Source organism: Poecilia formosa, unplaced genomic scaffold, assembly GCF_000485575.1.
Source record: "Poecilia formosa unplaced genomic scaffold, Poecilia_formosa-5.1.2 Scaffold115, whole genome shotgun sequence".
Taxonomy (NCBI): domain Eukaryota; kingdom Metazoa; phylum Chordata; class Actinopteri; order Cyprinodontiformes; family Poeciliidae; genus Poecilia; species Poecilia formosa.
The window spans coordinates 279,289-291,682 of NW_006800054.1; the positions used below are offsets into that span (position 1 = coordinate 279,289).

Here is a 12,394-nt window from a genome sequence, read left to right on the forward strand (position 1 = left end):
AGTCAGTACAGCTAGCTTTGCTAGCATCACGTCCACATAGCTTACCTTTCTTTAAGCTTTTCTTCCAAGTGATGCTAAAAGGAAGTCCGCACCGTCTGTGAAAGCGAAGCACTGCTGATTTTACATGTCGCCATATCGTATGGTTTATGCAGCGCTATTATATTACTGACGATTAGACGGATATCCACCACTGCGCATGTCTGGAGCTCCGAGTGCGAGTAAAGGTGGAGGCGATTGGTGACAACAGACACTAAGTCATGTTATTGCTTGGATTTTACGGCGCCACCTTAAGATCCTGAACTTCACATTTTAACGGAAAAAAAGCTCAATGCGGCGTGGATGTAACGAGTAACGCGACGGTTTTGTAGAAATGTAGTGAAGTAGAAAGTACAGATACTTACTGTAAAATGTAGTGGAGTAAAAGTAGAAAGTATCCATTATTAAATCTACTTAAGTAAAGTACAGATACACGAAAACTGTACTTAAGTACAGTAACGAAGTACTTGTACTTCGTTACTTCCCACCACTGATCCTCTGAGAACTTAGAGTCAATACATGCCTACTTAGAGGTGTTTACTTCAGTGTAAGATGCTTTCAGTTATAATTAGGATGTAACCATTAACTTGTACAAAATTAACTGAGCAGAATTTATAATATCTGTTTTAATTGCTCGGCATGAATACACTTAAAATACCAACTCTTTAATTTTAACTGTTTTAACACTAACATAACTTACATTTTTTATTGTGCTTCAGTCATTTTAAGGCAGGAAAAACATTGCATTTAGACCTTAAGAACTGCGTGATAAATTTCTAAGCCAATTAACAACCGTAACTTGCTGTGCATTCATTATTGGAGTTATGGATGATCAAATCCGTCTGACGCTATTTTAATGTTGATAATAAGTTGTCCTGTTAGGTATTGTTTGAGTGTATTAAGAGGAGTTACTGTCGTATTAATCTCACCCAGGCATCCCCCCGCCCCCCAATTTTTGAATATGCAGTGTTTGCCAGGTTTTGCTTAATAAGCTGCACTTCAGCCTTACAAAATAAAAAGCAACTGAAACTTACTGTAATCAATTGAACTCATATAACCATAGTTTACCTTGGTTACACAAGTCTCAGTGTAACCATAATGTATCATTTTTAGTGCTGTTGAAGTAATCTGACCACAATAATGGTAAAACATTCTGGTAAAATATAAGCAGTAATGCATCATCCTCATGAATAGGTGATTAATTATAATTTCCTCCCAACATGCTTCACCATTTTAAACAATCATATTGGTTGTTAGTTGATAATTGGATAATTGGTGTGACGTATGGTTTTTCTGGTTTTTCTCACAAGAAGTTACTGTATAACTTCTTTTGAGATATTTCTCAAGTGCTTGGCATTTTTGGTTGACTGCCAGACTTATTTGAAATTATGATATCAACTACGAATGAGCAGTTATTTTGTTATACTTTAGGTCAGAGGTTCCCAAACTGTGGGGCGCGCCCCCTAGGGGGGGTCGCCGTGCCATTGCAGGGGGGGCACGGGAAGCCGTCTGCATAAAATAAAAAACCACACATGAACGCTGTATGCGCTTGATTTTTACTTTAGAATGGCCAACTCTGGTCACTTTTATCAGCAGTTAAAACTGTTTAATCTGCTGTTAACATGCCGTGACCTGTTTTTCCGAGCCGCCTCAAACGCAACATGAGTGCTACAATGCAGTGAAGGAGACCTGCTGCTGCTGGGCAGAGCTACGCAGGTGTGTTAGAATTATGGCAGCCAACCAGCAAAACGTATAGAACTTTTCACAGTTTTCCCCCCAAACTAACAGACTCAGTTGAGTAAAGCTGTTGGATGCAGGTAATGTTAGCTAAAAGATGACTAGCTAATATCAATACAGCACCTTAAGCTTAACAAATAGCCTGTAGGCTACTGATGTCTATGTTCAGCTACGTACATTCATTTTTGTCCCCAAAAAAGTCGATTTCCCACTCCCCCACACTAACACACATCGTTCAATAGGACAGTTATTTGTAATCCATAGGTGGGGAGGGGGGGAAAATGTTTGGAAACCACTGGGGGGGGGGCAGGAGAAAAAGTTTGGGAACCTCTGCTTTAGGTCATGATTTATCGAGATAATGAACTTTAAATAATTATTTTTACAAAGCCCAAAATGACTGACTATTATTTCACCACTGTGGGTTTACTGACAGCATCAGTAAAAATCTATATAGTTAAAATTTAAGTGAGTATGATTTTTGTGTGCCATTTAACAGTACAGTTAGAATACCTAATGTTACTTGTGTGCAGGAGTAGCACATTTGACAATGGGTGACTTTTATTTTTTTGAGTGACAGGATTTTAGAGTAATCTATTGCTAAAAGAACACTGGACTGCATTTTTAAATACTTTTTACTGTCACTTGTATCATTATTCCAATAAATGCCATAATATATCATGATACAATTTTAAGTCCACATTGCCAACTCCATAATTGATTGTGTTTGCTCTGCAGGTTCAGAATATTAGCCAATCAATGGAGGTGCTAGATCTGAGAACCTTCCGGGATCTCCAGTACGTAAAGAACACAGAGGGTCTAATGAAAGTCGTCGATGGAAAGCTGAAGGTGGCCTCTGAAAATCCCCGGAGCCTCAATCCAAAGGGCTTTCAGGTAATTGGTTTTTTTGTCACCCTCCGTGCCTAGAGTTGCATTTGCTATCCATCATGTGAATGTACTTGATATGCAATTACTTGACAAACATTGAGAGATCCAATGCAATTTTTGAAGCTCTTCACAGACAATAAAATTTTATGTGACTTCTGGTGGACTGGCATATAAACATTGGAAGTGGTAATTCCATTACAGTGCGTTAAATGAGTTATTGGGTCATGGGCTAAGGTAGGCTGATCTACTGTGCATCAAGAGCTTCACATGCTCCAGGATGATTAAATCTGTAAACCACTAGGGGAGTTTTTTTTTTTTTTTTCCTGTCTGACTCACTGAACATCCCTTCCACTATTTTTGAGCTCAGCCTCTCTTCCTCCTCCGTATAGTTAACTTTCTGGCATCTGAGGCAGATATATTCACATTTGTCTCCACCATATCTTGTTCCAAGATAAGTTAACTGCCATTATCAGCAGCCCTTTTTATTTTTCTGTCAGCAGGCCGTCTTGCCCAGCAGAATTCTCCATATTTCTCACACTCTTACAGATATTAGATGGGCCATAAAATTGTTTGATTAAAAGATGCTCTGATAAACACTAAGTGCATTTTGCCGCTGGGTTGATGCCTCAGCACAGAGACAAGCATGAATGGCTGTGTTTAGCTTTTCAGTGTGCTTTCTGAAAGCCATTCCAACAAAGGAAATGAAGATGCTTATGAAATTAATCTGTTCATCAGTAAAGCTTGAGATTGCCACTCAGATAGGAAAGAAAACCAAAGCGTTTGTCTGAATGCAAAACTAATGTTTTCATTCTTAAAAGACAGAAAAAACAAAATAAAATTGACGGGCTTTGACCAAAGTGGGTTGGCTGATAAATGTGCGCAGTTTAAAGTTGCCAATGGCAGAGCGTGGGAGATTAACGAGAGTGAATTTTCTCAGCTTGAAAAAGTGAAAATTAGATTTATGATGTGGCGCCATGAGGCTGAGAGCTGCTCCATCACCAGATTTACGATAAACTCTAACAAGGAGGAAACAGCCCCTCCTGTGGTGGCCACACTTTATTGATAGACCTTTTTCCCTCTTGAGCCGTCCACCTTGTGTGAATTCAGCCCGACTCTCCTGCTGCTTCCTGCTCCCCTGCCTAAGGACAAGTTGTTTCTTTTCACTTCTAAAATTATAAACCCCATTATAGCACTAGCGGTGCATGTTCCTAGACTGAGGTAAGCTGCAAATAAATCGGAGTAAAACAATTTTTAACAAAGTAAAAGCAATGGCTTTCCAATTTATACATTTATATCTAAACCACAATGATTCAACTGTTAACAGTCATTAAAAATCCTCTTCAAAGAGACGTTCGACAATTTACACAAAGAGGGATTTAGAGAGTTTTTAGAGGAATGTTGGGAGACTAAGTGAAGGGTTCAATTAGAAAAGAGCAAAATTGAATCGAAAATTGTCTGCAATACATATTAAGATAATAAGACGTTGTCTAAGTAGGGTGTTATGACCTGGCTAGGAATAACCACACCATAACATAAAGATGATTCATCCTCATCAGACCTCAAGCAGCCACAACATACAGTTTATTTCTTGACAAGGCCTTAATTTACATGAGATTTTAACACAGAAAGAAGAGTTGGCTGTAGCGTCTGAGTGAACTTTGCGCCTAAAACAATAAACAAAGAGAGACAAACAATTTGAATATTAGCCAAGCTTAACTATTCAAAAATAAATAAACAAAATGATAAAAACCTACCTCCCTAACTAAAGATAAGAAGGAGAAAAGTGGGATAAAAAAAATAAATAAATAAAGGCAATTCAGCTCTACAAACTTGTAGTGTTGATGAGGTACAGCAGATTCAAAGTAGAAGCTGGTTGGGATGAGCAGAGGATGAATGACAGAGTCTGCAGCAGCATCTTCTTACATGTTATTACTGCTTAGGTCAGTAATCCATATTCTACATCTTCTGAATCCATCAATCAGGGAAGACCGTCCACATAATCAAATTTTTACATATTGGAATACAAACAGAGGCCTTACAACAGCAGAGATAACAGGGGGTGAAAAAACATCAACCAGACAAGTGAAGATTAAAAAGAAAAGACACATTCTTAAAACTGCTGAGTTAAAAAAAAAGCAATTTCTGTTCCATCGTCAAAAATTATATTTCTATAACATTAAAGTATGTTTCTAAAGATTCCCATCTCATTTCCTATTATACATTAACTTCTTGAATATAATTTAAACCCAACTTACCCATGATAATACTAGCTCTACTTTATATTAACCATTTTTTGTGGGTAAAAGACTAATTCCATCTTAAGTGAACAAAGTCATTGTGAACCAAAAGTCAGTAAAGTAACTTCAACTTCTCCAGTGTCTTATTTCATCTGTGGAAGTCTGATGAGGTTGCTGAATTGTCAAATGTTTCCTCTTTGATTGTTGACGAGGCTCCGTCTACTTTATTCCCTCCTTTAAAAAGATGCATCAAAATTTCCCAACAATGAGAAATTCCCCTCCATATTCTCAAGTTCCTGTTGTCTTTTCCTTCGCATCTTCCCCGGTTATGTCTTTTTTTTTTTTAGGAGGTAAAAGACAAGGTAAACCAACTGCTCCCCCTGCTGCCAGTGTTGGAACAGTACAAGGCAGATGCTAAGATGATCCTGCGTCTCCGAGAGGAGGTGAGAAACCTTTCCCTGGTGCTTATGGCCATCCAGGAGGAAATGGGAGCCTATGACTATGAGGAGCTGAGGCAGAGAGTCCTGCTACTGGAGACCAGACTACACTCTTGCATGCAGAAACTAGGTATGAAACATGCTTGTTGTGAGATAGGGGGCTGGGGGGGAGAGGGGGGGTTATTTTGCCACATAATTTTAATTAAGAGTATTTTACGAAATAAAACAAACCTTAATTGCAGTCTTGCCAAAATAAAATCAGATACTGAAAAAGAAAGCTATGTTTCCAGACAAGTGCTGGGCTTTCTCTCCAATTTGCTTACATAAAAATCGCAGTGTTGTTTCCTCATAATACCAATGTGCAATTTGACTATTAATCATTTTTACCAGCAATTTATTCACCGTAAAATAACAACTGGGAACGGTTGAGAGTTTGTTGGCAAGGCAAGAGTAACAAATCCAGGTAATAACACAATATTACTCTGTTGAACCCAATTTTGTATGAGTTATGGAGTTTACGAGTGGTACTTGAATTTTGCTTCATCGGCTGCAGGCAGCACTGCAGGAGCAACGAAGCACAGAGAAACTGAAGAATTAAACTGAAGACAAAATCTCTAAAATTTTAAACATTACCACTTTACATAATGTAAAGAAACCTGTTTTCTTCTTCTACATTAGATTTTTTTTTTTTATTTATAACAAGCCACTGAAAAATATTGATATTTTTTTTAATGGATGCTCTTAGCTTCCACAGGTGTTAAAGCAATATTTCTAAAAGTAGTGGTTCAAGTCTTGAGGTTATATACATTCTGCATGCTGCCAACAGTTTCCTTTTGTTCCTGTTGAGCTCCAATAATCAACCTAAGGAGAGGAAACACTTTTCAAGAGACTAACTGAATAATTGATTGTGTTTTTATGTAACAAATTAACTTGATCATTTTACTGATAAAGACATTTACTAAATTAGTCGTTGATTACTAAAAATGAACAATGTTTTGTTTAGTTATTTGCTACTTTCTTTAGTATTATGTTTTCTTGAGCTGCTGTGCTCTTAGTTCATAAACGATTGTGCTTTTACTTCCTTTGCTTTTTTTTTGGACTCAAAGGTTGTGGAAAGCTCACCGGTGTCAGCAATCCGATCACAGTGCGTGCATCTGGATCAAGATTCGGCTCCTGGATGACAGACACCATGATACCCAGCTCAGACAACAGAGTGAGTCTCTCAGATCCTCTCCAGTTTGAGGCTCAAGAAACACATGATGATATACTCAGACCCGGAGGATAAACAGAGTCATCTGAGCTCTTTCAGCTGCTCAGTATAAAAGAGTATCCATCACAGCGGCACTGTCATTGTTTGTCAGTGAGTGATTGATCGTTTTGTCCAAGTTGCACTTCTCAGGAATGCCACAATACGACAGACACAAAGAGAATCGAGAATTCAAAGCTGAGCCACTGATGAATTGCATCTTATTTTTGCTCTCCCTCCCGTCCTCCGCATTCATTTCAAACTGCAGCTTATTAATCAAAAGAACAAACACAAAATCTGTTTGGGATAAAGTTTTCTAAAATCACTTAGCTCGTTTTCAGAGGGCTGCTGGGAATTTATGCGAAAAGTCATGGTGTTTTAAATTTGAGATGTCATGTTGGTATGTATGACTAGGAAAGCTGGTATGAACGCAGCAAGAAAAAAGGTAGAAAGAAAATATGTGGAAGCAGGAACAGTGGATTATTAGCTATTTTTAGCAAGGAACAGAAGCTGATCAAATTTAATAGGGAAGATTATATTGGCCTTTCTGCTAACTGCAATAAATCATAACAGGATAAATAGGTTATGCTTTCAGTAAAGGGCAATTTTCAACATGTAATGTGTTGATTATCTTTGTGTTTAATCTCCTAATTTGCTGAGATGATGTTACCCCTCTATGTCTATGAGTCAGTCTGGTGTAATAAAAGCATCAACATTCACAGGAATAATTTTACTCCTATGCAAAAATGTTGTTAGGCAGCCAAATAAACAAAAAGTATAGAGGTAGTTAGAATGTGCCAGAGTTTTAGCCTGGCTCAGCCTCTTTCTGCTGCTCAGCTCGAGGGACACATTCAGTAAACATAGACGAAACCAAGCTTAATGGTTTATAATAAACTCTGCTCCATAATTCATCTGATGTACCACTCGAACTCAGCTACTTCCCATTCCTCTCTCCTTTACTGCAGAGCAAATGTGGTTATTCTGCACATAAGAAAGACGGAGAACAGGACCAGAGAGAATCAGAGAAGACAACCAGAACACACATCCGTCTTTCCAGAGGTGTCTTAGTTCCATCAGGGACAAAATGAATAATTAAAAAAATATTTAATCCAGCAATAGCTTAATTAAATCTATCATATACTTGATTGTTGCTCCTTCTTGAGGGAATGAAAAGGGGGATTCAACCACAGAAGCACAATGACAGTGGAGAGATCCGCTGAGGATGCTCAGGCAAAAAATAGAGTTGCTAAATGCATTGATTTTCTGTAAATGTGGACTGGAAAGGGCAGAGAGCGCCAGCAGTGGTTCCCTGCAAAGCACAGGCAACATCTCCCCCCGCATGCAGGCAAGATCAATAGATTTGAACACACACGTTTCTGTATGCACAACTGCATGGAGAAATACACTTACTCTCATACAAGCAGATCCACAGCACACACTCATCCTTACTTTGCCCGAGGCATTGCCTCAAGCTCTAATGAAACATAAGAGAGTTCCTGCAGATAGGTGTATCAGGTAAAACATACCAATAATCTCTGATAACACTTAGATATTTACATTTGGATGTCTTTACTCAGTAGCTCCTCAGAGTGGGATCCTTTTGTTCAATGTTTTCCATTTGGTTTGCTCTTTGTTTTGGACAGGTGTGGTCTATGGATGGATACTTCAAGGGGCGGCGCGTCCTAGAATACCGCACAATGAGCGATTTCATGAAGGGGCAAAACTTTGTTCAGCACCTGCTGCCGCATCCGTGGGCCGGCACTGGCCACGTGGTCTATAACGGCTCGCTGTACTACAACAAGTACCAGAGCAACATCATCATCAAATACCACTTTCGGTCTCGAAGCGTGCTGGTGCAGCGCAGCCTCAGCGGAGCCGGCTATAACAACACCTTCCCATACTCCTGGGGTGGCTCCTCTGATATTGACCTCATGGCGGACGAGAACGGTCTCTGGGCTGTTTACACCACCATTAACAATGCTGGGAACATTGTCATCAGTCGCCTGGAGCCCCAGAGTCTGGAGATTCTTCAAACCTGGGACACGGGCTTCCCAAAGCGCAGTGCCGGAGAGTCTTTTATGATCTGTGGCACACTCTACGTCACAAACTCTCACCTCGCCGGTGCCAAGATCTACTTTGCCTACTATACCAACACATCAAGTTATGAGTACACAGATATCCCCTTCCACAATCAGTACTCCCACATCTCCATGATGGACTATAACCCCAGAGAGAGGGTCCTGTACACCTGGAACAATGGACACCAGGTCCTCTATAACGTCACACTTTTCCAGGTCATTAAGACTTCTGGAGACTGAGGGCTCAAAGAAAAGACCCACTCAAAAAAAATGCTGTGATCATTGTTCTAAAAGGACAAAGGAGCAGGGTAGAGATGGGTACTGTCTGAAGAAGAGGATTTGGGGGGCAGAGGGTGTCGAGGTTTTAATCTGTGGGTACAGGCTTGGGTGTTTTTTTTAAGAATTTCAATCTTCATAGAGTGCTATTATTCACATTCTCCAAAAAAAATGTCCAACAAAAGGTTCGTAAAGACCTAAAGACTGAGCGCCTTTCTGTTTTTCTTTATGTGATGAGTAAGCATGGTTCTTTTTATCTGTGATGACAAATAAACATCCACTTTAACATTAATGACGTGGAATTTTTATTATTGCTTTGTGTCAAAGCAGGACTGAATGCTTTAAAAGATCAAAATGAGCAAACTAAGAAATCAAAAAAATCAGACAACAGCTAACTAGCAAATTCATTCAGCTTAAATTCTGTGAGGACTGAGGGGATACGTAATAGTTTATTGGTTATTGACTAATAAAAACTGATTAAAAAAAGTTAACAGATATATACTGGGAAGGAAGAGAAGAAGGACGGCGAGAGCACAAAGACAAAAGGGTAGGAAGGAGACAAGGTAGCAAGGTCACAAAGAAGGAAGTAGGACATTCAGTGGAAGGATATAAGAAAATAACGACTAAAATATGGTTTCCACTTGAACAGCAGCTATGTTAATTATTATGTTTGATGCTAATTCACATAACAATAAGGTTACAGCATCTGAACGATAAGATTATCTCTAGATAAGCATGAACCGTAGAGATAATTTATTTGAAAAAGCCGTGGCAAAGCCTTTCGGGAATTGTGGGCAGTAAAAGTGCTGTTCCACTGACACAAATGTGGTTAAATTTAACAGCAACAGCCACCACTTACATCTCATTTCACCAAGGTGAACTCAAAGTGAAAGCTGAACATCTGGTAAAAGGTGCAGGTGCAGGTGGCGGTGCGATGGGCTGAGAAGAACACCGGGAGTTAAGAGGCAAAATGTAAAATGTGTTTACAGCTGAGCTGAGAAATGACACATCACAGTTAGTGTTCCTTGTCAAGCTCCAATCTGCTTTAATCTTGTTAGGCGCATAGTTTTTTTTTTTCTTCTTCCCTAGAGCTGTTTGCAGGGAAATACTCAAACACAAGGCACGCAGTGAGACACTGTTGGCATTAAAAGTCTGAACCGCAGACCTTTCATTGCATATTCTTTATTATTTATCATGGGAAATCCAGTAAGAGGAAACATTGGTACTCCCTGCTGTAAATAGAAGAGGGCAGGCAGCTGGCCCACTTCGCTGTCTTTTTATTACTTTCATGTTTCAAGCCTGTGAGGATGCAGTGGCCACGGTGGACCAAAAAGACGTAAATGTCATAGGAGGTCCCGCTTTTCTCATCCTTTGTAACCATGGTGATCCTATTTATCCTGGCTGACCTTTCTTTCAATAAGGTTTTTACTGAGGAGAAGTTAGGACTTCATACACCTTAGTGGGTGACATTTAAGGTATGACAATGCGGAGGGATAAAGCGCCATCAGCAAACAAATAATTAAAATGAAAATGTTTGGTTGAATTTAGCTTTTAGGGCACAGATTCTTAGGGAAAAAGCCATCCTAAACAAGTAAGAAATCACTTCAAAATAGTTCATTGAAATGGATTTATATTGAGTCAAACTCCAATTACCATTTAAGCTTTAGCCAATAATACCACAGTGACAATCAGTTGATCAAGAAAACAGCATTAGATATTTTCTTCGATACATCGCTTCTTCTGGACCTTTACCAGAGCCAATTCAGGGTGAGCAGTCACACACTGTTTAAACTAATATGCAAAGGGAGAAATAGATGCACATATAAAAGTATGCCTATGCTGGGTAAAAGTTTTAGTTTCTTTAAGCCACCACTCTTTTCTGTTACATAGCTAACATAATAAAGTAGACCAAGTAAAACTAGCACAGCCAATTTAATTTACAGTCAATTAAAACATGTTCTTCACCATGACAACAACTTGAGTGTTTTTTTTCCCAGCCAATTTAATCTGATTTACATCAACAACCACCCCATAGTTCTCTATGTGTGTGTGTGTAATAACCCAGCGTAGTCCAGTGACAAAACCAACAAACTTTCAAACTTAAATTGAGAAGCAGAAAAAATTAACTACATGTATTTGAAAATCTTGTTTTTGATGTGTAAGAATATAATTAGGTCAAGTTTGTTTGTTTGACATACTTCATAAAAAAAGGCATTTCAAATAGCTTTACAAGATAAACACATCACACAATAACCAATTACAAAACATTAAGCAACAAAAAGGACATGCCATCATCAAAATCCGCAAGATTAATCATAATTCTTGAATGATGCATCAATCATTAGATTAATCAATGTTCAAGTTATTCAAGTTATTAATCAAAGAAAACTTATCGTTCCTTTGTGCTGAGCTTCTCAGTTCTTTCCTGAGTTCTGGCTTTTGTGCATTTGGTTTAGACTCTGATTCTGGTCTTGTTCCTCGTTTTAACTAGAAGAATAATTTTCTTGTTCTGTTCACTTGCCTTTGCGTTCATTCTGTCTTTATTAGCAGAGGTGGATAGAGGAGCCAAAGGTTGTACTCAATTAAGAATTGCATTAAATAATTTGTATTTATTTATTTTTCCCATTGAAGAGAAAGAATAAAAACATATTTGGACCAAAGATGACTCAAGTACTGAGTAACTGAACATGGCATTTGATTTTATTTGTTCAAAATTATGTAATCAGGCAACACAATATAAAGTTTTGTGCAAACTCAGGTAATAAAAAGAATACGTAAAAATCGTCAACATTGTTACAGATCTGAAAATATGAGCAGAAGATACAAACATTTCCAATCAATTTTTTTTCAGAATCTAAAGCTTCTGAAGCAAACACATGCAGTAAGTAAATTACATATATTACATACATTGCATCCACTCGACCCTCAAATTTAACAGCAGGCTCAACAGATAGAAAATTACATTAGAAAAACAAAGCACGTTTAATCCCCGAACTCATCTGTGGTGTTTTCATCCATCCTCAGCTTTCAGCTAGACTTTTTTTCTTATTCTTATACATTGAATCTGGAGCCAAAAGCATACTCTCAGATCACATTTCTGATGCCTAAGATCTTAAACCAGATTCTTACACAATCCCTATTAGAGCCCCTCACTTCCTGAATAATTTACAACTATCCCACTGCTAAAAAAAGGCTCCTATCAGTGGTGGTGACACCAGTCATCACCAAGTGCTTTGAGAAACAGGCTCGGCAGCACTCCCACTAGTCTGTGCACACAACAAAATGAGCACAGGTTGTGCTATACACACATTTTTTTTTTTACCACGCTGCACCCTCTGGAATAAATAACAACAAAAGAAAGGGGGGAAAAAACAGGCGAGGCTACCCTTTGTGAATATTAGCTCAGCAATTATAATAATTATCCTAAATGATTTGATCAGGAAATTACTGAACTTGAATTTC

At 38.5% G+C, this 12,394-nt stretch overlaps 1 protein-coding gene across 2 annotated transcripts in view; it reads left to right on the plus strand.

Moving 5' to 3' along the window:
• The window catches only part of olfm2a (olfactomedin 2a), a 47,047-nt gene extending 37,823 nt beyond the window's left edge, over nt 1–9,224 (plus strand). For both annotated transcript variants that reach the window (XM_007560367.2, XM_007560366.2), the window contains exons 3-6: nt 2,509–2,664; nt 5,243–5,462; nt 6,439–6,545; nt 8,222–9,224. In XM_007560367.2, coding sequence (XP_007560429.1) covers nt 2,509–2,664; nt 5,243–5,462; nt 6,439–6,545; nt 8,222–8,896 — 1,158 coding nt within the window. In that variant the 3' untranslated portion in view covers nt 8,897–9,224. The remainder of the gene's footprint in view (nt 1–2,508; nt 2,665–5,242; nt 5,463–6,438; nt 6,546–8,221) is intronic.
• Nucleotides 9,225–12,394: the final 3,170 nt, after the last annotated feature.